Source organism: Thermothelomyces thermophilus, chromosome 4, assembly GCF_000226095.1.
Source record: "Thermothelomyces thermophilus ATCC 42464 chromosome 4, complete sequence".
Lineage (NCBI taxonomy): Eukaryota > Fungi > Ascomycota > Sordariomycetes > Sordariales > Chaetomiaceae > Thermothelomyces > Thermothelomyces thermophilus.
In genome coordinates this window covers 1,712,839-1,738,340 of record NC_016475.1, presented here as the reverse complement: position 1 = coordinate 1,738,340, position 25,502 = coordinate 1,712,839, and the positions used below count along the sequence as shown (strand labels likewise).

Sequence of the window (25,502 nt, the reverse complement as noted above, 5' to 3'; positions counted from 1 at the left end):
TTCCGCTTAGGTCGGCATGGCATCGAACACCGACTGCCGCCACCCTTCCTGCTACGCAGTATTCCGCATATACTCCGTAATAGCGCGTTCCGCCATCCGGCTCAGCGGTCGAAGCAGTGCTTCGAAAACCACTTCGCACTATGCATTAGATGCCAGGCTAGGAGAAAGTGTTTTAGCAGCCTCACGACAGCTCCTTCTCCCTCGCACTTCTTGTATGTACTTTGCTTACTCTTAGCATACTCACCCAATCCGGAAAGAGCGACCTAGGTGCTCGAACCAGTCGTTTCGTTCCACTCTTGAAAATAATGAGCTCATGCTCGGCCCTACAGATATTCTTCTTCAGCACGGAGTACTGTGCTGCAATAGAAACCAATACCAGTTGTAACTTGAAATGTTCAGACTTCAGACTCCGGGTATCGGAAGCGCAACCACGTGCCAATCCACGTGTGCACTAACGAAACCTTTTTGACTGGCTAGAGCCCCCCACAGAATTACCCATATACGGCTAGCGTAAATCACGCCATCGACCTCCATCAAACGCGATTTCGAGACGAGGCCCAGCGAGGCAACATTTGGAACGGCTCAGGGTCCAGATTTTTTCGCCATGAGACTGCGGCACTTATTATTACGGAGCAGCCGCGCGGGCGACGTGGGTTGCGCAGGCTGCGCGGGCGGAAAAAAAAAAATATATTTGTGTACGTAGGATAGCCGTCTTGTTCGGTATTTTCTCGGCCTCGCCTCAATAATTACACCCTCTCCCCCCTTCTCTCTCTTGTTGAGGTCCCATATTCCCCAGCAGTTCTCGCTGGCGCAGTTGCTTCTCTCCACTGCTGCAGTTCGCAAGTGCTTCGAGGTAGCCCCCGCGCCCTTTTCTGCCCTCCTACCTCGTTCTCTCGCGAGCGGTCGGGTTCGTGCTCTTAAAGAAGCGTTCAAGGGCCGGTTCGCCACTGCCATTGAAGCCTGCGACAACTTGCCGACGATGCAATTGAAGGACGACGCCGCGACGGGCGGCATTGCGCCGGTCCCCGAGACCAGCGCCGTGCCCGACGTCCTCGACAAGACCCCCCTCGGCTCCATCTCCGGGCCAACCTACGCCACCGGGCAGCTGCTCGTCCAGCAGACGGCCTACAAGCTCTCCGACAAGATCTTCTCCTTCTCCCCGGAAACCTTTGATCTCGACCTGGCCGTCAGGGAATGGTCGCGGGCCGACGAGAAGAACATCCACGGCGAGACGACGACGGTCGTGCCCCTCCAGACCCGCGCCGGCGCCGGCACCTTTGCCCTGGGCTACATCTTCTCCAGGGACTTCGACCTCAGCAAGCGCCACATCCCCCAGACCCTCCTGGCACCCTCGCTGAGCCTCCGGCACCTGCGCGCCACCCTGGACCAGCTCTCGCTTCTCTACGGCGTGGCCAGCCCCTTTGTTGCCCACATCGCCGCCGCCGACTACTCGGCCCGCGACGGTCTCGTTGCCGACTACGAGAGCGCTCTGCAGATCGCCGAGGACCTCGGCCTGGGGCTCGTCGCTAGCGCCTCCGCGTACGAGGCCCAGCACATGTCCCTCCTCGCGACCCTCCTGGCGTCCTTGCTGCCCACGCTGCACACGTACGACGGCCTGCGCACCGCCCGGGAGACGCTCAAGGTGGTGGACGCGCTGAGCGAGGGCGCCATCGCCGAGACGTATAAGAAGCTCGCCCGCCAGGTCGGCCTACTCAACAAGAGGCTGGACACGGCCGGCAAGGTCGTCGAGCTCCTGCGCCTGTTCAACGCCGAGCTCGGCACCTCGTACGCCCCCTTCGAGTACCACGGACACGAGTCTGCGGAATCCGTCCTCGTGGTCTTTGGCAGCGCCGAGGCCCAGCTCGCCAAGCAGGTCGTCGACGCGCTGGCCGCCCGGGGCGAGAAGGTCGGCGCGGTCAACGTTCGCATCTACCGGCCCTTCATCGAGGAGGCCTTCCTGGAGGCTCTGCCCGAGTCGGTGCGTCGGATCGCCGTGCTCGGCCAGGTCCGCGATGCCGTGGCCGTGGGCGACGCCTCAGTGCAGTCTGCCCTCCACTCGGACGTGCTCACCGCCGTCTCGTTCGCCGACCGGCCGCGCGAGCCGGTCGTGGTCGACGTCAAGTACGCCGCGTCGACCGTGCACACTCCCAGCTCCATCGCCACCATCATCCACCAGCTCACCGCCAAGGAGGATGGCCAGGGCGAGGTGAGCCTGGTCTTGCACGCTCTCGAGCAGGCACGCCAGTACACCTTCTGGGACGTCGACGACTCGTCGGCCGTCGGCGCGCCCGCGGCCCTTGGCAAGCTCCTCGCTCGCGAGGCCCCGAGCCACGTCTACGTCCACGAGACGTATGACAACCTGATCCAGGGCGGCGCGGTTCGCACCGACATCAGGATCACCGAGAAGCCCGTCGAGGCACCGTTCGCCGTCGAGGAGGCCGACGTGGTGTTTGTCGGCGAGGAGAAGCTGCTGAAGGATGTCGACATCGTCAAGGGTTCCAAGCGGGGCGGCAAGCTGGTCCTCCGCCTGCCCAACTTCAAGGAGGAGGATCTCGAGAAGCGCATCCCCGCCAGCGCGAGGAAGCAGGTACGGGAGAAGGGCCTGGGGCTCCTCGTTTTGGATTCTTCTCTCTCGCCTGCTCTGGAGAAGAAGGACGCCGAGCTCCTCCTCGCTCAGCTCGCCTTCTTGAAGGTTACGCAGCCCGAGCTCACGGTCGCGGAGCTCTCCAAGTTTGGCCAGCTCGGCCGGGACAAGGCGGCCCTTGCCGAGCTTGCCGACGCTCTCCGGCAGGCTCTCAAGGCGGTCGAGGTCCCTGCCGCCTGGGCCGAGGTTTCCGAAGCCCCGGCTGCCCCGCTCAGGGCGCTGAAGCCGACCAGCTTCGCGCCGTTCGAGAAGGACGAGCAGGAGCCGGCCGTCAAGCTCGACAGCTGGCAGGAGGCGGCCAAGGGCCTCGTGTTCAAGGAGGCGTACGGCACCCGGACCGAACTGCGTCCCGACCTCACGGTCAAGACGTCGACGGTCCGCGTCAAGGAGAACCGCCGGCTCACGCCGCCCGAGTACGACCGCAACATCTTCCACATCGAGTTCGACCTGGGCGACTCGGGCCTCACCTACAACATCGGCGAGGCGCTCGGCATCCACGCGGACAACGACCCGCGGCAGGTGCTCGAGTTTATCAAGTTCTACGGCCTCGACGCGGACGACCTCGTGCAGGTGCCGTCGCGCGAAGACGCGGCCGTGCTGGAGACGCGGACTGTGTACCAGTCGCTCGTGCAGAACCTCGACATCCTGGGCAAGCCGCCCAAGCGCTTCTTCGAGGCGCTCGCCGGGTTCGCGACGGATGAGGCCGAGAAGAAGAAGCTCGAGTTCCTGGGCGGCAAGGAGGGCGCCGAGGAGTTCAAGCGGCTCTCCGAGGTGGACACGGTCACGTACGTGGACGTGCTGCAGATGTTCCGGTCGGCGCACCCGGCGTTCGCGGACCTGGCGCGGATTGTGGCGCCGCTCAAGCGCAGGGAGTACAGCATCGCGTCGGCGCAGGCCGTCACGCCCGGCTCGCTCTCGCTCATGATCGTCGCGGTCGGCTGGGTCGACACCAGGGGCCGCACGCGCCACGGACAGGCGACGCGCTACCTGTCCGGGCTCGAGCCCGGCGCGGCCGTCACCGTGTCGGTCAAGCCGTCGGTCATGAAGCTGCCGGCCAGGGACACGGCGCCGCTCATCATGGCCGGCCTCGGCACCGGGCTGGCGCCCTTCCGCGCCTTTGTGCAGTACCGGGCCATGCAGAAGGCCCAGGGCAAGGAGATCGGCTCCATCCTGCTCTACCTCGGCAGCCGCCACCAGCGGGAGGAGTACCTGTACGGCGAGGAGTGGGAGGCGTACCTGGACGCGGGCGTCATCACGCTGCTGGGCGCCGCCTTCTCGCGCGACCAGCCGCAGAAGATCTACATCCAGGACCGCATGCGCCAGACCATGGCCGACATCGTCAAGGCCTACATCAAGGAGGAGGGCTCGTTCTACCTGTGCGGACCGACCTGGCCCGTGCCGGACGTCACCGCCGTGCTGGAGGAGGCGATCGCGGCGGAGGCCGAGCAGAGCGGCAGGAAGGTGGATCCCCGCAAGGAGATTGAGCGGCTCAAGGAGGACGGCCGCTATGTCTTGGAGGTGTACTAGATCGGATTGTTTATATGTTGCGAGCGAGTTGGCATCTTTTGTTTCTTTTTTTTTCTTTTTTTTTTTCTTTTCTTTACTTTATGTTGCTGTCTTAGACTATACCTCAATACCTCAACACCGATCGATACTTTTCGTTGTCAAGTCCAGTGAAGTCCCGTCACCACGCCAAGTCCTGAACTGCCAATTCCCCTTTGAGCGTTGTCAACAAGAATGGTGATTGGGACAGCTACGGACCGTACATAGTAATAATCAGCGGTGACGGGGGTGCCGTGCGGGGGAGCTCCGCCTAGTGGGCCGGGGCGGTGCCACTGCCCTTGAACGGCGGAGAATCCCAGATCTGGGGGTTGGTGGCCTAGTGTAGCGCTAGCCTATTAGAGGCACACAGAGCGTGTTAAGTCCGGCGTAACCCGCCGCAGCCCGCCGCAGCCCGCTCGGGAGTTGCTTAACCGGGGGTGTGGGGTAGCTTCTGGGGGGTTCGGTCCGGGGGAGCAGGAGCGCCCCTCGGAGTGTTTTGTCGGAACACGCATCATTGTTCAATTTGTCGTATTTCTGCTCTTCTACCGAGTCCTTTGTACAACTTCTTACCCTTCTCACCAACATTCTGTTTGTTTTCGACCAGGGGCTACTGGGGGTTAGCCCTAATTACGTCTTGACATTGGAACTTCTAGACAACCGCCAAAACAAACGGCCTACTCTCGTAATTCAACATACATTTCCCCAGTTGGAACTTTACTAATCAGAGCAGTTCGGAGTTCGGGATGGGAACCGCAATCCGCGTCCTGCCTTCTGTATGCCTCCCGCCTTCCCACATCATGCCCTCATCTGTCTTTTTTTTTATTATTATTTTTTTTCTTTCAGACACTGACCGAGAGAACTCAAGAGGGCCGCCCGCGCCGTCAACCTCCTCCGTACGGTGCAGTACACCCACCCGCCGTCGTGCCCATGCCACGCCAACCCGGGCCATCACCACCACGCCGGCCCGTCGGCGTCGGCGGCGGCGGCGACGACGGTGTCGCGATTTGCGGACCGCGCCTCGTCGGCGGCGCGTGGCGGGCGGCGGGGGTACGCGACGCCGCGTGATGCGGCGCAGCAGAAGGAGTACGCGTTCGAGATGGCGGCGTCGTCGATCCGGTTCGGGCCCGGGGTGACGCGGGAGGTGGGCATGGACCTGCGGAACATGGGGGCCAAGCGGGTGTGCGTGGTGACGGACCCGACGGTGGACCGGCTCGAGGCGATGCGGCAGGTGCGCGAGGCGCTGGACGGGGAAGGGGTCGAGTACCGCGTCTACTCCGGGGTGCGGGTCGAGCCCAAGGACTACAGCGTCAAGGAGGCGGTCGAGTGGGCGCGTGGGTACGCGCCCGACGCCTTCCTGGCCGTGGGCGGCGGGTCGGTCATGGACACGGCCAAGCTGATGAACCTGTACACGTGCTATCCGGAAGCCGACTTCATGGACTTTGTCAACGCGCCGCTGGGCAAGGGCCGGCCGGTCGACCGCAAGCTGCTGCCGCTCGTGGCGATGCCGACGACGGCGGGCACGGGCAGCGAGACGACGGGGACGGCCATCTTCGACCTGGCCTCGCGCCGGGCCAAGACGGGCGTGGCCCACCGCAACCTCAAGCCGACGCTGGGCATCTGCGACCCGCTCAACACGCGCACCATGCCGGCCGCCGTGCGCGCCTCGTCCGGCCTCGACGTGCTCTGCCACGCGCTCGAGTCGTGGACCGCCATCCCCTTCAACGAGCGCACCCCGCGCCCGGCCAACCCGATCCTGCGGCCGGCCTACCAGGGCGCCAACCCGATCAGCGACATCTTCTCCCTCAACGCCCTGCGCCAGACCGTCAAGTACCTGCCCCGCTCCGTCCGCGACCCGGACGACATGGAGGCCCAGACCGAGATGCTGCTGGCCAGCACCCTGGCCGGCGTCGGCTTCGGCAACGCCGGCGTCCACCTGTGCCACGGCATGTCCTACCCCATCTCGGGCCAGAACCCGGGCTACCGGCACGCCGGATACGAGGTCGACGCGCCCCTGATCCCGCACGGCGTCTCGGTCGCCGTCTCCGCCCCGGCCGTCTTCCGCTTCACGGCGCCTTCCAACCCGGAGCGCCACCTGGCCGCCGCCGAGGTCTTCGGCGTCGACGTCAGCAACGTCAAGCGCGAGAGCGCCGGCGAAGTCCTCGCCGACGCCCTCACCCGCTTCCTCGCCGACCTCGGCGACCAGCCCGCCGGCCTCCGCCACCTCGGCTTCACCCGCGACCACATCGACGACCTGGTCGAGGGCACCATCCCCCAGGCCCGCGTCCTCTCCCTCGCCCCGGGCCTGGCCAAGGAGCTCGAACAGGAGCGCGACCAGCTGCGTCGCCTGTTTGAGGATGCTCTCGAGCATTGATGACATTTTGTCTTCGTATTTTCCCATTTTCTTTTTCTTTTTTAATCTTATCGATTTTTATTTTTTTTTCGGATGAAATCAGACCGCGCTCATTGTGCGCAGGGGGTATAGCTTGTGGTTATTGTTTGTTGATGGCTTAGCATTGTGAGTAAGGGGGGAAAATTCGCATCGATCCGAAGCCTGAGGGCATAACGTTGTATGACTTGACAGTATAAAAAGAGCACAATAGCCGAGGAATCAACTCAATCACAAATCAACATGGCAATTCTCTGAGCGCAAATGGATTCAGCACACCGGCTACTGTACAGGTAAGTTATTGTTATGCTCATGGTCTCGACGCCCGCCGTGTATATGCATAAATAATTCTAGCTTTCCCTGTCTACGCCCGAGACGAACGCTCAACGAAGGGTACACTCGCAACGTACTCGTGAGGACTAGAGCCGAGACCGTCCTTTGATATCCAGCTGCCTAGCATTTGAAGACCTCCAGATCGTAACTTGCCCTCAATTTCTTTTGCACATCACCATGGTGACCCTCGGCTCCTTTTGTCGCCGACCCCTGGACCGGGTACGGTCAAATGCTCCGGACAACGGCAGCACCTTGGAAGGACACGGCGCAAGCGATCTCGACGGTACCATTACAGCCCATGACCCGTCTGATCTCACCCATCACGCCGGCCCCGTCGGCCAGCAAGCCGAAAGCCTACCTGACGAGACCGCGTCGTGGCCGCGCTCGCGCCCGGACGCAACCGACCTTCATCTGACTTTCGAGAGCAACACCCGCCATGAGGGTGACCTTGCGGCGTCGGGGATCGCAGCGCTGGAGTCGCCAAGGGCAGGCGACCACAGCGAGGCGGGTTACCGCTGTCCTTCCAAGTGCGCCTGCACCGAATTCTACTACGACGCGGACGACGAGCGGGATGAAGAAGACGAGGACGGCGACGACGACGAGGATGAGGTCTACGACCAGCCAGCCGTCGTCATCATCCACCAAGGGGCCAGCGGCGCCATCCCGTTGTCTTCCCGCCCCGCCCTTCTTCACAACCCCAACAACGCCTTAATATTCGCCTCTTTCGCTTCCCGGCACGATTCCCCAGCCTCGTCCACCCTGCGCGCCTGGTTCGACCTGCCCTCGCCCGGCGCCTCCGCCTGCGCCACCCCCTCGGTCGTCGCCGCCAGCCGGGACGAGGAAGTCAGGATCGGCATCGACGACGACGACGCCTCCGCCTCAAGCACGGCCGACGACCGCTCCGCGCTGACATACTACACCGACACGGCCTACGGCGACTACGACGACAACGACAACGATGATGACGAGGAACACGTCTTCCGCTGGCGCGGCGACCTGGTCACGGCCGCCGAGCTGGCCGACGCCGCCGCGGTCGTCGAGCTGGAGCTGGAGATGGGCCTGTTGGCGGACGGGCTGGCGCGGCGGCTGCTGCAGGGGAGCAGCAGCGGTGGCGGCGACTCGTCATGGTCGTTGTCGTCTTGGTCGTTGTCGGGCGGCTTTGATGAGTCCCAGTCCGGCGGGTCCGGCAGCAGCGACGCGGACTCGGTGTGGGATGCCGATGGCTGACGGGACTCGGGCTGCGGGTCAGAGGAAGTGGGAATGGGAAGGGTCCAGAGGATGAAAAGGAAATGAGAAAAAAAAAAAAAGAAAAAAAAAAAGGGGGGGGGGGGGAGGGGGGGCAGCGGCGTCCGGAATCAAGGTCGAATAGGGACGGACGACAAGATCCGGGTAGGCCCGGGGCTCCTCGGTACGGGAGGAGAAGAGGGTAATTAAGCTGGGTTCCGCTGGTCGGTGTGCCATTTTTGCTCTGTAGTGAATAATGTCTATGTATGTATACATGGAAATCCTAGTGACGTTCATGGACGTAAAACTGCCATAATAATTGGTCAGCAAAGTGCCGAATTTGCGCACCGAGGTAACATTACCTGCGTTGGTTGGTTTCAATATGAACTAACCAGTTGACCAACACCACCCCCAACAGGACCGGCTTTCGTTTCCGCGTTTTCAAAGCAACAAGACAGACCGCCAGAAGCAAGGTATCTCTCCGGAAGAAGGAAACTGTATATCTTCATGAATCCCCCAACACCCGGGACTATCAAGACATGTCCGCATATACATAACCCCCCCTTTTGTTTTGTTCATTCCTCACCTGGCTCCAAGACTTGAAAACGCTGCCCTGACCTCGGCACGCGGCCATTCGAACAGCACGTCCCCGCCATACACATCCGTCGTGACCCTGCCAATGCGCATTTCCACTTCCCCATAAAACTTCTCGCACTCCTTGGTCACCCGGGCCACAAGGGTATTGTTAGTTCCCGAAATCCCGCCTCCTCCAGCACCACCACCAGCACCACCGACGCCCAAGCTTCCGCTACCTCCTTGGCCTACTCCTCCGCCTCCGCCAATACCGACGGCATCCTCGTCCCCAAAGTGCTTCTCCACACGCTTCCTCAGCGCCTCGATCCCCTTCCGGACCTCGCGCCCGTCATAGCCGCTCAGGATCTTGTTGAACACGGCCTTGCTGTTGCTCGGCTGGGCGGCGACGGCGGCGGGGCTCTTGCCGCCGGCCTGCAGCTGGGCCTCGATGTTCTCGAGGTGCTCCAGCAGCTTGCCGAGCGGGCGGCGCACGACGGCGTTGATGTACAGGCCCATGTGCTCGGCCAGCTCGCGCTGGGCCGCCTCGCGCCAGTCGTCGAGCACCTCGAGGTGGCGCGGGTTGTCCACCTCCTCGAGGAAGTGGTTCATGTTCTCGATCAGGAGGATGTGGAAGTTGAGCGCCTCCTTGTCCTCCGGGTCCGCCGCTGCCGCGGACGGGTGGGCCGACGAGAGGGCCGTCGCCGGCCCGGTCCCGGGTGCCGGATTCTCGCGCGCAATTACCTTGAGAGAGTCGAACATGGACTTGAGCAGGCGGTCGTATTCGCGGTCGACCATGCGCCGGATGGGGAGCGACGGGTCGACGTTGGCCAGCATGTTCTCCACGGCCGTCGTGAAGTGGGGGAAGATGCGGATGAAGTGGATGACGCCCTTGCGCTTCTTGATCTTGACCTTGGTCTCCTCGATCGCCCGGACCTGGTCGTCGACAAACTTCCTGAACTTGGCCTCCAAGTTCCCGTGCAGCTTCTGCAGGATGTTGTTGAGGAAGTCCTGGTTGGACTGGCTCATGTCGGCCATCTTGCGTTCCAGGGTCGCTAGGACGCCGACGCCTTGCCTGCAGGGGTTCGTTAGCAATGGGGACCTTTTCGCATAGGCGTAACGAGCAATAATAGGGTTAAGTCTTACAGAGGGTCCATGCTGAGCACCCAGTCCATCAGCTGCTGCAAGCTCGACTCGAGGAACGAGAAGATCGATTCCATCGCCTTGGTGACCCGGCGGGCAAGGTCGCGATCGGGCTCCATCAGGCGATGCCGCTTCAGATCCCCACCGCGGCGATCCTGGGGACGCGAAGCCGCGACGAGCTCCGGAAAGTCGGACTGCTCGAGGGTGGTTGCGTGAAACAAGTCGACAATGAAGTTCTGCTCCATTTCCACCAACGGTAGCAGATCATCCAGAACGCCGGCAAACACCTCGTACGGCAGCGCCCGGCCGTCGGGGGTCTTGTCCGCAGCCAGATTTGTCCGGCTGCCGTCGCCGAGCGGCGACCGGAGGCTCCTCGCCAGCGTCTGGCTCCGTTTGACCGTGAGCTTCCGCGCCGTCGTTGCCAGCCCCTCCTCCTTCTTCTCCTGCTGGGACGTAAAGAGCAGCTCGCTCTCGTCGCCCGTCACCTTCCTGACGTTCTTCTTCCAGGCCTCCACGGCGTCCCTGAACTCGGTCTTGTAGACCGGATGGCCCTTGTCCTCGTAGATCTGCAGGATGCGGTCCCAGTTGGCGAGGTCGACGTCCCTGGCGTAGAGGATTAGCGGGCTGTACATCCACAGCAGGTCCCTGCCGGGCTCGTGGTTGCGGGCGTCGGCCTTCTTCGAGAGAGCCCCGTCGAGTGCGGCCTTGGTCTGGCGGAATGCTTCCGAGAACTGCCGTTCCATGAAGATGACGAGCCGACGCATGAACTGCGAGCTCTCGGAGAGGTACGTCTCCCTCTTCTCTTGGACGATGCGCATCTTGCCGTAGTCGCTGTCGAGACCCAGGCTCTGGTCACCGTTGAGGTCATCGCTCTTGCGGGACTCGTTGTTGCCCAGGGTCGGGTCGATCTTGATCATGGCCTTGAACAGCGTGACGAGGGCCGCCTCGATGTCCTCGACGCCCGAGGCGGTCTCGAGTGGCGCTGTCTTGAGCGCGGCGAGGTCGGATTCGCCAATGGCACATGTCTCCAGCAGCGACTCGAGCTCCTTCTTCAGAAGCTTCTGGTTCGCGGCCTGCACCTGGAGACCTTGGCCCTGGGCCTCGATGTATGCAATGTCGTCCGAGAGCGTCTGTGCCGGGTTAGCAGGCGAACCCCACGCCGATCACGCAATGGCACTGGACTTACGGATAATTCGACGCTATACAGGGTGAGCAGGTTATCGAGCTCATCACACTCGCTGATCGCAAGGTCGATGCCTCTCTTGATGGCCTCGACCCTTTCGTCCCCTTCCTGGAAGCGAGCGAGCCAGCCGCCAGCCTGAGCTTTGCTCAGTTCGCGATCCAGGTCTGCGCGCATCTCCTCAAAGGTCCGCGACCGCATCTTCTCGCCTGGCACCCACCCGAAGTAGTCCAGCCACTTGGCAAACTCGTTCGCGCGGTTGTCGAGGAGAGAGGGATCTATGCCGAGCGTCGTGAGGTATTTGGTGTCGTTGCCTGCCACAACAGACCGACGAGGTCCTTCCTCCTCGGCCGAGGCTTCGGCCGCCTTCTTGTCCTCGGCCTCCTTACCCCCCGACGATTGGGCCTTGCTTGACGTAGTGGCGGAATCGGATTCGGTCACCTTGACCTCCGGGATGCCCGGGGCGGCGTTTCTATCGGCTGCCTTGGGTGGCGGCTCTACACCGGGGGCGGGCTCCGGCGGCTTTTGGGCCGGTCTGGGGGGAGCCGGGACCACACTTGTAATGCCATCTGGGCCGTCGCTGGGTTTGTTCTGACTTAGAAGCAGACGCTCTGCTGCGCCGCCAGGCCGCGGCTTGAACGCGCTGGCAGCATTCGCGGCTTTCCGAAGCGCCCCGGCAATCTCTCCTCTGGATCTCTTCTTGATCATGGGCCCGAGACCCGGTTTGGTTTCCTCCTGCGGCTCCGGAGGAGGCTGGGGCGGGGTATTGTCGGCCGGAGGGGTGGGAACGGGTGATATGGCAGTTGTCGGGGGAGGAGCAGAGGGTGGGGTTGAGACGGCTGCGATGGGTGAGCCCGCCGGTAGATCCGGCCTGGTGGTCTCCTGGGGTGTCGTGACCTGTTCCGCTCGCGGCGCGGGAGCCGGTGCGGGGGCGGGAGCGGGAGCGGGAGCGGGCGCCGGCGCAGGCTCATTCTTCCGACTGATCGAGTCCTTCCGTGGTGAGACTCTCTCCACGTTTCGCGGCGGCACCGTGGGCTCCCGGCGCATGCCCGGGCTCATGAGCGGCGCGGGGATCAGGTTCTTGTCAACCTGCAGCGGCCGCAGAGGGTCCATTGGAGGCCGCTTCCGCGCCGGAGGTTTATCCTCGGTCACTGATTGCAGAGTCTGCTCGGGGGTCCCGTAGGGAGACGCTCCGTTCGCCCCGTCTCTCGTGCTCGGCCGCAGACTGGCACCATCGTCGCTTCTCGTGATGGTGGACGCGGCTATCGATTCCTGGCTCTTGTTACTAGTTGCTAGCCTGAGCAGCGACTGCTGTTCTTGAGATGGCCGCCCGGTGTCGATGCTTTGGGCGGGAGAAGACTTCCCACTGGGGCCCAGGGCGCTGCGAGATGGCACCCTTGCTGAGATACCCGGCGCGGGCATGCCTTGGCCGCCATGGGGGGGGTTGTATCCAGAGGAACCGGCGGGGCCCGCGCTGCTCGCGGCGCTATCGGGCGCAGACGGCCGAGGAGGCGGTCGCTCCTGACGACGGGACACCTGGGCTCCGCCGAGCACTTGTTCAAGCTCGCGCTGCTCGAACCCCGTCAGCGTGGGGTTGCGTCCACCGGTATATTTATTGTAGATCTTGATCAGACTGGCGATGAAGAACTTCTTCTCCTTGTCCGTCTGGGCCTCCCAGTAGTACGGCTTGCCGAGCGTCACGACGAAGCCTACATCTCCGGCCCACTGCTGCGCGTTCGGGTTGACGGTCGGGCTGGTGAAGGACTCGATCGCGCTAAGATCGTCGAGAAACCAAGTCTTTCCAATTGAGAAGGTACCATTGGGATTCTCCTTAGACTTGTGCACTCGGACGCGGCCCGACTTGCGCACGGCCACGATGATGACCCGCGGTTTCTCATATTGGGGTGCTCTCGCGGACGGGGGCGGCGGCGAGGACGGAGACGTCTGGTACTCGGTGATTCTGATATGGGTAATGTACGTTTCGATAACTATATGTGACGCGAGCTATCAGCGGAAAAGCCTCGTCCCAACCTTGGGTAAGGTAACGAGAGAAGCTCTCGACGGGGGGAGTGGGCGCGTACCGGAACCGTCCTCGTCACGCTTGGCGAAGCAGCTCTCGATGATCCTCCTCTTCTCGTCTTCGAATATCTCGGCCCTGTTCACCTCGCGACCGTTCATGGCTATCGCAGCGACGGAGAGGCGCTCCCGTCAAGCGAAAGGATGCGGAGTATATCTGAGAAACTCATGAATGATCGGGCAGCGACTGTTGGTGGGGGAGCCGTGACATTTTCGGGGTTGCCGCTCGCAACAGTGGATTGAACAACTTGCGCGCGAATCTCTGTTGGCGAAACCGGTCGGCATTCATGGACTAGCCTAGGCTGCGGAACGGCTCCGATGCGCGGCCGGGTCTAAACTTGGGGGTTGCACCAGCGCTGAGCTCTCTTCTTTTGCTTTGAGATCCAATAGTAGGGATTGTGGAGACGTCGAGTTGGATGAGAGACTTGAGGCGCGCGAACCCCTGTGACGGCACTGAGCTCGAGAGTGGCAGCCGCCCCAAGTGGCTTATCAAGGCCCGTGCGGTCTCAAAAATCCCATGCTTTGATCCACAGCACCCAAGACGTACTAGTAGTGTAGGGGGCCAAGCCGAAGCCACCCCCGCCAAGAAATCTGTCAGCACGGAGTACTCCGTACGGATAACCACATACTAACTCCATAGAGAGATAGTTGCTCCAAGGGAGGGAAGGCACATATACACGAGGATATCCAACGTTCGAGTCGAACATCACTTTGTGTCACACACAGTTATCCTTTCCTCCCCTCGAACAGAAAGAATATATATTGCTTCGTAAAACCGACCATTTTTATGGATCGAAGGCCTCATGTTCACACTCAGCACCCGTCAGCCCCTAGCCAATCGAGACCACGCCCTTTTCCCACTGACAGCCCACCACAACAGGCCCCAACTCCAACCCCGAGCCAGCGATATATGCGACGCAAGTTAAAAAAAGGCCAGACACTTTCCCACGGACCCTTACTCCGTACAACCCACCATGTGGCCCTTCCGATGAACAAACATAAAGTAATCCGTACAGGACCAACGAGCCAACCTCTGAACCCAACGCCAAGACAAAATAAGCTCACTACACCCCCCACACTCCTCTCTTATTCTACTTCTTCTTCTTCTTCTTCCTCCTCCTCCGAATCCCACACCTCCACAGGCGGAGGCGGCGCCTGCCCCTCGTCCACCAGCAAGCTGTCCGGCGGCAGCACACCGACCTGCGACGACGACAGGTGCAGCAGCAGCCCCGTGCCGCCGCCGCCGCCGCTCCTGTCCCGGTCGTACCGCGGCAGCTCCGGGAGCAGCGACAGCTCACCCGAGTCCGGCAAGGGTGGCCGGGGCACCGAATATGCCAGGTCGGACGACGACGACGACGACGACGACCTAGCTGGAGGGAAGGACGGGGACGGCGCCTGGCTTGGGGACGCCGAGACGTCCGAGGCGGTTGTTGCCTGTGAGGGGGGCACGTAGCGGCGCGCGTCGCCGTCGTTGCCGTTCGATGTCGAAGCCTGGCCCGTGGTGGTGGTGGGTTGTCGCCGCGTTTGACCTGGACTTCTTGGCTGGCGGCGGACGCGGAGCTGCTGGCTCGAGTGTGGGGGTGGCATTGCCGCCGCCGCCGTTTCTGCTGCTGCTGGCGCTGAGGCCTTCAAGGCGACGGAGCGCTTCTCGGTTGGGCTCTGGCTTGCAGGGATGAGGTACTCGTCGTCTCGGTGCTGCTGACGGCGGCGCTCGCTCGACATGAGCTGCGTGGAGTGAATAATGTCGCTGCGTATTTGATCCGCCAACTCCTGCGATATGGTCATCTCGCCTCCTTCTTCTTCTTCTGTCTCCTTATCCCCCGTCTCCTCGCCCTCGTCCTCAAAATCTCCTTCCGCAAAGAGCGGACAGCGCAGATTCATCAACAGCTGTCCCACGATCGCCGGCGGCACGTACTTGTACCTCTGCGGCGGCCCGGCGCCCAGTCCGTTGTCTTCCATCTCAGCCAGCGGCACCGGGTTGTTGAGCTGATACACTTGTAGCAGCTTATGAGCAAACTTGTAGCCCAGCGTGCCCCGGTTGAATTCGGTATTGCCGCGACCGCTGTGGCTGTCGATCTGCCCCGGTTCCTGCGCGGGCCCTAGGGTGGCCATGTATTTCACTTCGCCCACCGGCAGCTCGGTGAAGATCCAGCAGCGCGATGCTTGGACAGGGAATCTGTAGTTGCGGAACACGTGGTCCCTGATACCGTTGACGATGTCCTCGACAGTTTTTGCGTCGATCGAGATGAGGATATCAGACCGGTCTGTCTGCGGGCTGAGGGAGCGGATCACCTCGAGCGGGACGCGCTGGCTCTCCAAGGCCTGGCTGTAGAACTGAGACCTGGCCTGGGACCGGGACTGCGTGTGCCGCTGATAGATGGGCGACGACCCGTGCGGTTCCCGCGGCGTCTCCTTGCACACTTCCTCTCCTGACGACTGCGGCATCTCGATCTGGACCTTCCGGACGATTGGTGTTGGGGTGCCCGGCGGCTCGCTAGTTGATGACTCGGGCCCGTTGGGCTCTGGCGTAGACTTGCGCTTCGTTGTGCCATCTGCGCGCGGCACGCCTTGCGACGTTGCTTTCCGAAGGATCGAAACCGGCATTGGCTCTTCCTCGGCCTCGCTAGCCGTCTCTTCAGAGTCACCCAGTTGGGGGGTGGCATGGCGACCCCTGCAACTTGACTCGCCCATACTGCCATGAAACCGCGATGCTCGTGGGGCCGCAGACGGCCGCTCGCTTCGGAAGACCGTTGGATCCTCGGCCACTACTAGTTCGGTTAAGGGTTCGCGAGAGGTACCGCGTCGCGTTCCTACACATCCAACATTCTCCGCCGACGCCGTCCAAAACTGGGATGCGGTATTGGGGCTAACCTGGCCCGCCCTGTCAGCCGTCTGCGACCTTTTTGCCCCCTTTGGAGTTGGGGAGCCGCCATCATCCCCTTCACCAGCCGCATCTTCATCTTCCCACATCTTGATGGCGGGGGATTCGTTTTCCTTGTTCGACCTGCTCGAGCTTGCGGGGGTCTCCGTAACCGCAGCCCGTGGCTCTCGTGATGACTGCGAAGGAGGAAGACTTGGGTCTGCCGCTATCTCAAAGTTGTCCACAACAGGATCTCTCCTAAGGGGCGTCTGCTGCGTGGATCGCGTCTTGAAAGGTGTCGAACCAAGACTTTCCAACTCATCGTCCGAGTCTGGAATCTCCGTGAACAATCTCTTTCTCCTTGTCGTTGGCGTCTCCCCGCTTGGGGTGGAGCTCACACCCAGCTCGAGACTGGCAACGGGTATCTCGGCCAACGGCTCCCGTTTTGGTATTTGCGAAGGCGTCTCGCCCCGTTCCCTCTTAACCGGCGTGTCGCCTGCTGTCGAGGAAAGGTACCCCGCGCTGCTGCCGTCCATACTGTAACTATCCTGGATGACCAGACTCCGCGGCAGTTTGGAAACCGTTTCGATTGTTGGGAGCGGGGCATCGACATTCGTCGATTTCTGGGTCAGCGGAGATCTGGCGGGTGGAATTGGGCTGTGGCCTAACAAGGGCGTGAACGGCGTAGGCTGCGAAGACGGCACCTCGTCAAGGTTGACTTTGATACGCTTGCCCGTTGGAGTATGGGGTATGGGCGTCGCCAGCGCCTTGCCCTTCCCCTTCTCGGGCGGCGCGGAATGCTTGACGGAAGGGCCACCACCTGATGACGGCAAGCCCGCCGACTCGGCCTCGTCTTCCACTCGCAGCTCGTCCCTATCCATTTCGGGAACCCGATTACCCAATAACTGCGTCAAAGTCTGGGTCTGAAAGCTCGGCCCCTTCTTCTCCAGGTTCGGAGTGGGCATATCCCCCATCGTCTTCCTCCTCTTCGACCTTGGATCGGCGGTTTTCCTCCTCCCGGCAACGCTCGCCGCCTCTGCTTCTCCTTTCGACTTCAATCCCTTCTTTTCCTCATGCGGGCCCCCGATCACTTCGTCTTCAAGCAAGTCCCCTTGCTCGAACCCAGACGAGGAGCGCACATAATCAATTTGAGTCAACGTCTGCTGCTTCAGACTCCTTCTGCTGGCGGTGGCGGTCTCCTCCTCGAGCCGCGCGGGCAGCGACCGGCGGCCGCCATATTTCCTTACTATCTTGCGGCGCGCGGGGAAGGTGATTTGTTGGGGTACAGGAGTGGATTCATATCTTTTTGTCTTCGTCGCTTGGGTCGTCCGCGAGGTTGTGGCGGAGGTTGCGTCCTCGGCTGGGGTTGCGCTGTCGTTGGTCGTGAGTGTGGCCGGATTGCTCTTCGTGTCTGGCGCGCCCGCGGACCGCCGCGGGTTTCTTCGCGGTGGCATTTTACTTTCGTGGTGTGAAAGTATTGCTGTTTGGCTGGGAAGGGTCTCGTGTCTGCAATCTGGCGTGACTTCGTAGAGAGGGCCGGTGGATATGCGTGGTTATAAATGTCAGTGTTGGTGTGTGGCTCCGACTCGGCAATGCGACGGAGCAAGTAGGTCGATCAGACCATATACAGTCGACGATGTCGTTGTCTCCCAAGGCCTCTTCGATATATTTCGATATAACCAGGCTATTTTCTCAACAGGCGGACACCGAACAAGCGGACCGTAGTGGATCGTCTTCGACTTGGAAACTGAAGTCAAGTGTCTTCTTGTGCTTGGATGCGAGGCTTGGCTTCGCTGTGGTCAGTCGAGTGCAGGGCGTAAAGCGCGTCAGACAACGCGTTTCAAGTGGGGCACTGCAATCTGAGTGAGCGCGTCCGATACTCCGTAGGTAACTACAGTACCTGCTGAGTACAATGAGCTGCTGTAAATTACCAAATCGAGAGCAAGGCCAAAAAATGACATCATAGGATCTCAAACCGCCGTCACTAATCTCGCAAGATTGTGCTGCTCTGACAGGAATTACGATTTGAAACCAAAGATCGACTCAAGATAAAACAAAGTGAAAAACTGCCAACGGTGCCTGGAAACTCTCCTAGAAGATATGAAACCAGCAAAACATTCCAATAGTTTTATCAACCATGTCAAGTCTCCAGACCCCGCAAAACCCAACTGCCACTGGAGAGAATGATGCCGTCGGTCACCAATCTGAAGTGTATTAAGTAGTGTACTCGTGCACTCCGTAGTGAGGCTGCGAAGTCATGCCCTTTGAAAGAGCCCCCGAGTAGACACTGAGAACATATCCTCCTGTCTCCTTCGCCTCGCAACTGGAAGCAGACAAAAAAGAAACAACTAAAAAAAAGCCATCGCTATTCCCCATCACCCACACATTATCTTGGCCGCAACCAGCAGCCAACAAGAAATCGCTTGACCCGCTTCCTGGACAGGGACCTCGTCCGCCTTCGACCCAGCAGTCCAAAATCTTCCCAATGCTAGTGCCAACGTCCATTTGCCAGTCTAGATAACGGTGCTAGTTGAAGAGGCAGAAAAGAAAAGGTAAAAGTCAACATCCGCAGCAACCGCCCAGTCCCTGCCAGATTCACGGCAAGACCAGACAACGACACCCTTCCGAACCATTCCGCTTTGCTTGCATTCATCGCTCTTCGACGTCGCCTTTCGTCCTACCTCCTCCTTTCCCCTTCTTCGTCCATCTTCCTCACCATTTGGTCATAAACGGCAAACCAGACAAAATCAAGAACATAGAGTCAATCCCCAACAAACCAGATCGCCGAGTTTTCTTCATGTCATGTCGAAGCCCATCCCTGAATGCCAGTCCTTTCCACGCCGAGTTCATGCCATGCTGCCCAGTCTGGTGTAATTTGATAACGACGACGCGCTCCTCAACAAAAAGCAGCTACCAAAAGGAAGAAGAGGGTTTTCGTCCGCCCGAGGCCAAAGAAAATCACAACAAATGCAACTACAATGAGTACAGAAACCATTAACTTTGTCCCTCTGCCGCAGCGTCCTTGTTCATTACGACAGATGGAACGCCCCTTGGCCCTCTTTGATGGCCGTGAAGAGCTTCTCCCGCAGGACGTCAATGCTCGAGTAGTCGGGCAGCTTGAGGTAATTCACGCATGTCATGACGCTGGGGAGATAGTCGTCCGACGTGTAGGGCGCCTCACTAGGCTTGCAGACCACAGTGAACATGGGCGTAAGCTTTTTGAAGCCTGTTGTTGTCGGAAGCACGGGTTAATCATCATGCGACCTGAGCGAGCCAACCAAGGGAGAGAGAAACGTACCGCCAATGGGGAGCTTGGGGCTCCCGGTAGTGAATTGCAGGAAGTCGCGGCGCTGGGCCGGCGTGAACTCGCTCATGGCCTGCAGCAAGTTTCTAACCGTCTTGCTGTCCATATTGTACCCGTGATCCGCCTTGACCGAGTCCATGAGAGCTGGAAAAAAGAGATTAGCAGTCGTTCGCAATGTGTGACGGCGGACCAGCAATGCTTACTCTCTAAAGACCAATCCTCGTCTACCCGCCCAAACAACGAGCACAGCTCGTCCGGTGTGAACGCACTCAGCGCTGAGTACGGGAACACCTGCGAGAAGCCAGCCCGGAACGCATCGATCTGTCGACGGACCCCGGATCCCAGAGTCATGTCGATCACCTTCTCCAAATAGAGGTCGACGTTATCAATGGTAACCTGAGTCTGCGCTCCATTGGGAATGAGCTCAATCTCGGGGTAACCAGGTAGGGTGAAATCCAGGTATAAGTCGTCAATGCGGATCTTGTCGATCACGATGTTCTCGATATCGATCACCTTCTGCGCCGCGGATCGGTTTGGGTCCTCTTCGATCGCCTTCTTGGCCGAAACAAACTTCTTAACCACCATGAGCGACTTCGCAACGACAGGGTCGACAGACTTGATCGCCCCCAGAGAGGGACGAACAGCGGCGGACTCATCGCCGATGCGGAAGAAGATGGGGTTGAAGTTGATGTCGATAATCCGTGAGTCGATCATAGACCGTGCGACAAACTTGCCCAGTATCTTGAAGAGCTGCAAGATCTTCTCCCCTTCCTCCGAGGCGGCAAATTCGTCGCTGAGCGGCCTGGGAAAGAGCCCGTTGGTCGCAGAGACATATTCGTCATGTCCGTTGGGATCGTTATCACGCCATAGCTTCAGCTTCTTCTTGCAGAATTCTTTAGAGACAGTTGAGTAGAACTCGAGCGTGGGCCCGAGTCCAGTGCCGACTTCGTCGAAGTACTCGACCTCCAAAATACTCTGAGAAGCGCCGTAGAGCTCCATGACTTTGACGGCCGACTCGAGAATCTTGGAACGAGAGATCCTGACCTTCTGACGCTGCAGACGGCCGAGGAATGGCCTCTCGTCCCGACGATCTCTTCGAGCCTCTTCCTGGGACTGGGCGTTTTGCCAGCGGCTCATAGATCGGGCGTAGCCGAACGAGGTGGACTGCAAGAAGAGATGGCGGGTCTCGAACGGAAACAGGAAGGGGTAAAGCCTTGCCAGGTCCTCGCTCCAGCTAGGGAGGCAGTTGCTCGCCACGATCAGCGGCTCTTCGAGCTGCCGATTCAGCTTAGCTGTAAGCTTGGTGTTGACGAACTGCGACAGGGGCTCAACATTAACCCTTAGCGTCTCCTTGTTTTCGGCAAGAACGTCGTCAATATTGGCGTTGAGGTCGTGCAGTTTCTTGAGGAGGCGCAGGATGGATGCAGTAACCGGTGACTTGGACAGAGATCCAGGTGTGCCACCCTCCTCGGCGTCCGACCCGTTCTCAGCCGTGCTGCCAAAGGCGGCAGACTCTGCTGGAGGAGCGCCGGGCACCCGCCTGAACTTGATGGGATGCACGGTCGACCAGATATTGCGGCCATATTGATCATCAGTGTTCTTTGCAAAGCTGTGCACGGCTCGGTAGATGGTGGTATCATTGGGCACGACTTTGCCGTCGATACTGAATTCGATATGCCAGTCTTGCGGGACCGACTGGATGGCAGCCGCATAAGACATGGGCCGCGAAGACGCGGCTGGGGTTGGACTTGCCGTAGCCGACGTCAACGCACTTGAGCGGTTGGGCAACGCGGCCGTGGGCCGACTCTGACTCTGCGACGGCGTTGGCACCTTGGTTCCGTCCTCCTTGCGGGCAGTCACTTTGCCTCCTGCGACCTCCAAGTTCACCGCAGAGGGATCTGGGGTAGGCGCGTCCTCCATTCCCTCGTCGACGTCACCAACCATATCAAGGGCGCCGTCGTCGCCCATCTCCTCGTCATCGGACAGTTGTCTCTCGTCAGCACACTCGAGCGAGTTTTCGAACTTGTCCTCGGCAGCAGGCAGCGGGTGCGCCGGCGTATCCCCATCCGACACGGCTTGGCGACGAGAGGACCGACGCAGAGAAGTTTTCTCCCTCGAGGACGATGGTTCAGGCGTCGCCGGGGAATCATTCGGCGGGTCTGACCTGGACTTGGATTTCCGCGCCGACCGCGGCGTGGGAGAGTGCGAAGAAGCAGCAGCCGGGGGAGGAGGGGGCGGAGTCGAATTCGAGCCGCTTGACGGGGGGAACGAGCGCTCCATGAGGCGAGCTGCGGCCGCACTCATGGGTAGACCCGAGCTGGCCATTGCGGCCAAGGCGCGAGAAACCGCGTCCCGTTTGGAGCCACGGGGTCTATCTGAAAGACTGATCCGCGGCCTCAGGTAATCATCGAGGGACTTGAAGGTCGTGATGGCGTGGATCGAAACCATGATGTTTCGGTAGTGCCGAGGAATGTCCGAATCTTCATCTGCCACGAGTTTGAGCCGGAGTTGCTTTGCGAGCATAGAGGCCGCACTGCTGCGGTTACTATCAAACGATTGGTGGTGAACGGTAATGACCTCGAAGTGTTCGGACCTGCTCAGCAGATCCTGAAGCTTGTGGATCAGGACGCTGAGAGGAGTGGCTGGAGAGTCGGCGGTAGCGGTCTTAGGCTTCGACTTGACTGTGTATCCCATAAAAACCTGCAGGAATGCCGTCTGTGCCGCTACGGCAAGTTGCTCATCGGGGTTACTCAGGACCTCTTCAAGAACACGGACAACGCCGGACGCGAGCAGCTCAGCACTTGTGACACTCTCCAATAGGTCGGAGTCGAAGTATGACGCCAGCTTCCTGAAAAGCTCGGTGCCACTCTCAAGCGCGAGCTGCGACGGGAAGGCACGTCGAAGGTAAAAGTTCTCGATATCGGACGCCAGCGCCGACAGGTTGTCAAGGATCTCGGTGGCCTTCTTCTTCATTGCCTTGGACTCCTTTTCATTTTCGTGTATTTCGAGGAAGCGCTTGGCATTCGCGATGATTCTCGCCTTCATGGAAGGGAGATCCGAGATGAGCCGTCCCGGAGGGCCAGAAATCGACATCGTCGAGCCTTCGGAACTGAACGGAGAGGCCGATAGGTCGTCACGGTTCTGGTCATCCTCATTGTCATGTTCCTGACCCTCGTCGTCTTCATCATCATCTGAAGAGTGGTGAGAGCGATCCTCGTCCTCTTCCTCAGCCTCCCCATTCTCGCCCTCATCATCCTCGCTCTCGGACTCAGCATGGTCAGATCGGTCGTCGGCGGGCTCTGCGGACGACCTGTTCGACTCCGGCTCGGGCTCCGTTTCTGGCTCAGCCGTCTCCGGGTCCGGGGACGGGGACCCATTGGTCGAAAGCTTTGCTTCAGGCTCCAGATCCTGACTGGCCAGCTTCGTGATTTCGGAAATGACACCCTCGCGGTAGAGTTGGTACCGGTATACCGATCCCAGTCGCCTCATGAGTAGGTCAGCGGCTCCCACGGCAGACAAGACCAGGGAAGGGTGGTCCTGCTGTGAGATGATGGAAGCCAAGAAGGAGGCATAAGAGACGGGTTTCAGGGCTTCAACGAGAATCGCCTGGTCAAGATTCGAAAGCATCTTGAGTTGGGACATCAAGACCTTTTGACGAACAGTCAAGTTGACAGTGCTCGAGTAGGCGTCGGTAAGTGTCGGGAACAAAATCATGGAGAATCGCCGGACCTCTTCCTTGCAGTCTTCCAACAGTTCAATCCGCTTTTCATTTGAGGTCTTCTTGCGAGAACCCGACGAGGTTGCCGAGACGGATTCCGGGGAAGAGCCGACCTCGGGAAGGCCGACTAAGGCGGGATCCGCCGATCTTGGCAGGTTCGGCAGGAGCTCGCAGATAACGTTGAGTGTCTCGATAATCTGATCCCGGGGGCGGTGGATTAGTGCCTGCATGATGAGGACACTGTCGAGTTTCGATGCGAGATCGTCGGTGCCGCTCGGCGGCGAAACACCAGTCAAGATCTGATAGAGCGTCTCGACCACGTTCATTTTAAAGAGCTCGGCTGAGAGGCGGGGGCTCGCCCGCGCGGCGATAGCAAGAACCCGAAGGAACTGCGTGTGGATATGGTCCCCAATCAAGTTTGTGCTGCCCGGGAGAAGCAGACGGAGAATGCCCCTGAGCAGGTCGACGCTGATGAGCTCCTCCAGCTTTGAAGGGTGGAACCTAAAACTCTCGACGATGCGCGTGACGCACAGGGAGCCTTTCTCCACGACCTTTTGGTCACTGCTTCCAAGGACATTGAGCAGGATGGGCATGACATCTCGAACGACGGGAAAGGATTCAAGGTCGAGATTCTGGCAGCAGTTTGCAGCGGTAGTGACTGCGACACGCTGCGTGCTAGTCGCGAAGAACTCTAGGTAGGAGAGACACGCGGTCAAGCCACCTTCGCGAACAATAGTCGAAGGGTACTCGAGTGAAATCTTCTCCAGCGTGCTGAGCGCTTGCTCGGCCAGGTCGATAAACGAGATTTCGAGCAGCTTCTGGCACAGAATAGGAACGGCGTGGCCATAGACAACATTTGATGTGGTGGCCGGCAGGGCTTCCATGAGATTTGCCAGACAGCGGCAAGCCAACAGCATGATCTCTGGGTTCTCCTCCCCCGTGAGCTCGTTTGGCTGCATCAAAGCTACCAGCTCCTTCACAAAAGCATCCGGCGAGAAGTGCCCCGAGAGCGTGTCCTCGTTGTGGATGAGCAAAAGCTCAGAGAGCTCTTGCAAGGCAATGAGCTGCATCGTGGGGTCACCCTTCTGCCGAAGGTTGTTCAAGATATCTCGCAGCCTCGCAGATGTGCCGGAGACCATGCCGGTCAAGGTCCGAAGAGTGTTACTCAGGCCTGGGACCGATCCTCCTGGGCCGCCGAAGCCGCTGAAGGGATCGGCATCCTCGTCATCGTCGTCATCATCGTAGCGTCGCAAGCCCTCCTCATCCTCGTCATTCTCTTCACTGTCCTCAGGAACTCGGTCCTCGGGAGGAGGCGGCGGCGGCGGCGGAGCCACCGATGCTTTTTGGTGTTCTTCGGTACCGCCCATTACCACATCCTGGTCCTGCGGGGCTGCATCGTTGTGGGCAGTCCGTTTCGATCGCCGGTTCGAGCTAGTAGCGGGGGCAGTTGGATCATCTAGAAACGGTCGTGTGAGATATGTGGCAGCAGGACGGAGGCTGAGTGGGAAAAGCATTACCTTTGGCGGTTGACGCACTCTTCTTGTTCCGGCTGGATCGCCGACTGGACGATGCAGAGGTTGGATTGTCCAGGTGGCTCGCAGGACTTGTCGGGGATCTGTGGAAGATGTTAGCATTCTGGTGACACCCCCCCCCCCCCCCCCCCCCGCGCGGGATGTCACGAAGGATGACGAGTCGAGTTCGACATACCCTGGGCTCGACATAGTTGCGGGAGCTTTGCCCTTCCTGCGGCGAGAAGAAGATGGAGTCGCTGCTGAGGCCGGGGACGGCTGCGGATGTGGTAACGCCTGTGTCACACGCTGTCGCTTGGATCTACGGGTTGATGAAGGTGACTCGATGGCAACCTGCGGCGGGCTGGTATGGTTTTTTCGCTTCCGGCCGCTCGGTGCCGGCGTCGGAGTCGGTGGAATCGGCGGCGGCGGCGCCGGTGCGGATGAGGGAGCACCGGCGGTCGTGGTTGGATTCGCAGACGCTGCTCTTTGGCTCGCGGCTTGACGGGCGGACGAGCGGGTGACCCTGGACGACATGAGTAAATATGTGTTCAAATCCTGTCTGTCATGGAGTCGACAGCAGGTAGAAGAGAGAAAGGATTGTAGGAGGAATTTGCGGAGGGCGAAGGCATGGATAATTTTTGGTGGCAGCCGCAACAGAGATCGCGGTCAAAGGTGGCCGGCCAGCTGTGGAAGGGAGAACATTCGTTGTTCCGAGCCTGTGGGGCGGTCGATGGCGACTCGAGTTCCTTGTATGCGTGACAGCCCAAGACGAGGATCGATCACCAACGCGGAGTACCAAACAGCCGGGAATAAAAAATGCCACAGAGAAAAGCACCGATTTCCTCTTTCCCTTTTACTGTTCCTTCCTTTGGCTTCCGCACTTTATGCACTTTTGCACCGGTCTTTTTTAATCGCTGCGGGCGGTTTGTCAGGTCGCCAAAAGTGCAGCGGTGTGTGGTCTCGATCGCTCGGCTGGGCACGGGGGGAGGCAATTTGGTCGGAACCCCGAGT

The 25,502-nt window shown here is 60.1% G+C and overlaps 6 protein-coding genes across 6 annotated transcripts; 3 read left to right on the top strand and 3 right to left on the bottom strand.

Annotated features, from left to right (window-relative positions):
- The first annotated feature begins 637 nt into the window (after positions 1-637).
- On the top strand, positions 638-4,521 carry MYCTH_2306300 (uncharacterized protein). Its single transcript, XM_003663956.1, has one exon. The coding sequence runs from the start codon at positions 980-982 to the stop codon at positions 4,169-4,171; it is 3,192 nt and encodes a 1,063-aa protein (XP_003664004.1). The 5' UTR covers positions 638-979; the 3' UTR covers positions 4,172-4,521.
- A 313-nt stretch (positions 4,522-4,834) lies between these two features.
- On the top strand, positions 4,835-6,829 carry MYCTH_2306298 (uncharacterized protein). Its single transcript, XM_003663955.1, has 3 exons — positions 4,835-4,868; positions 4,917-4,959; positions 5,052-6,829. Exons 2-3 carry the CDS (start codon positions 4,930-4,932, stop codon positions 6,555-6,557), a joined length of 1,536 nt encoding a protein of 511 aa, XP_003664003.1. The 5' UTR covers positions 4,835-4,868; positions 4,917-4,929; the 3' UTR covers positions 6,558-6,829.
- Positions 6,830-7,082: 253 nt separating this feature from the next.
- Positions 7,083-8,132, top strand: MYCTH_2111026 (uncharacterized protein; the record flags this gene model as incomplete). Its single annotated transcript, XM_003663954.1, has 1 exon — positions 7,083-8,132. The coding sequence occupies one exon, from the start codon at positions 7,083-7,085 to the stop codon at positions 8,130-8,132; it is 1,050 nt and encodes a 349-aa protein (XP_003664002.1).
- Positions 8,133-8,568: 436 nt separating this feature from the next.
- Positions 8,569-13,295, bottom strand: MYCTH_2306297 (uncharacterized protein). The gene is made up of 4 exons (XM_003663953.1): positions 13,104-13,295; positions 11,029-13,010; positions 9,846-10,972; positions 8,569-9,774 (listed from the first exon to the last, which is right to left on the bottom strand). Exons 1-4 carry the CDS (start codon positions 13,198-13,200, stop codon positions 8,712-8,714), a joined length of 4,269 nt encoding a protein of 1,422 aa, XP_003664001.1. The 5' UTR covers positions 13,201-13,295; the 3' UTR covers positions 8,569-8,711.
- A 699-nt stretch (positions 13,296-13,994) lies between these two features.
- On the bottom strand, positions 13,995-17,531 carry MYCTH_2306295 (uncharacterized protein). The gene has a single exon (XM_003663952.1). The coding sequence runs from the start codon at positions 17,410-17,412 to the stop codon at positions 14,185-14,187; it is 3,228 nt and encodes a 1,075-aa protein (XP_003664000.1). The 5' UTR covers positions 17,413-17,531; the 3' UTR covers positions 13,995-14,184.
- A 1,194-nt stretch (positions 17,532-18,725) lies between these two features.
- MYCTH_2306290 (uncharacterized protein) lies at positions 18,726-25,166 on the bottom strand. Its single transcript, XM_003663951.1, has 5 exons — positions 24,688-25,166; positions 24,498-24,595; positions 19,466-24,436; positions 19,257-19,406; positions 18,726-19,184 (listed from the first exon to the last, which is right to left on the bottom strand). Exons 1-5 carry the CDS (start codon positions 25,023-25,025, stop codon positions 18,988-18,990), a joined length of 5,754 nt encoding a protein of 1,917 aa, XP_003663999.1. The 5' UTR covers positions 25,026-25,166; the 3' UTR covers positions 18,726-18,987.
- Positions 25,167-25,502: the final 336 nt, after the last annotated feature.

Coding starts and splice junctions, on each gene's coding strand:
- MYCTH_2306300 (XM_003663956.1), top strand. CDS start 980: ATGCAATTGAAGGACGACGCCGCGACGGGCGGCATTGCGCCGGTCCCC.
- MYCTH_2306290 (XM_003663951.1), bottom strand. CDS start 25,025: ATGTCGTCCAGGGTCACCCGCTCGTCCGCCCGTCAAGCCGCGAGCCAA. Junction 19,407..19,465: donor CGAGGATTGGTCTTTAGAGA/GTAAGCATTGCT, acceptor TCTTTTTTCCAG/CTCTCATGGACTCGGTCAAG. Junction 19,185..19,256: donor CCCCAAGCTCCCCATTGGCG/GTACGTTTCTCT, acceptor CGACAACAACAG/GCTTCAAAAAGCTTACGCCC.
- MYCTH_2306295 (XM_003663952.1), bottom strand. CDS start 17,412: ATGCCACCGCGAAGAAACCCGCGGCGGTCCGCGGGCGCGCCAGACACG.
- MYCTH_2306297 (XM_003663953.1), bottom strand. CDS start 13,200: ATGAACGGTCGCGAGGTGAACAGGGCCGAGATATTCGAAGACGAGAAG. Junction 10,973..11,028: donor TGTATAGCGTCGAATTATCC/GTAAGTCCAGTG, acceptor AACCCGGCACAG/ACGCTCTCGGACGACATTGC. Junction 9,775..9,845: donor GTGCTCAGCATGGACCCTCT/GTAAGACTTAAC, acceptor GAACCCCTGCAG/GCAAGGCGTCGGCGTCCTAG.
- MYCTH_2306298 (XM_003663955.1), top strand. CDS start 4,930: ATGGGAACCGCAATCCGCGTCCTGCCTTCT. Junction 4,960..5,051: donor CAATCCGCGTCCTGCCTTCT/GTATGCCTCCCG, acceptor AGAGAACTCAAG/AGGGCCGCCCGCGCCGTCAA.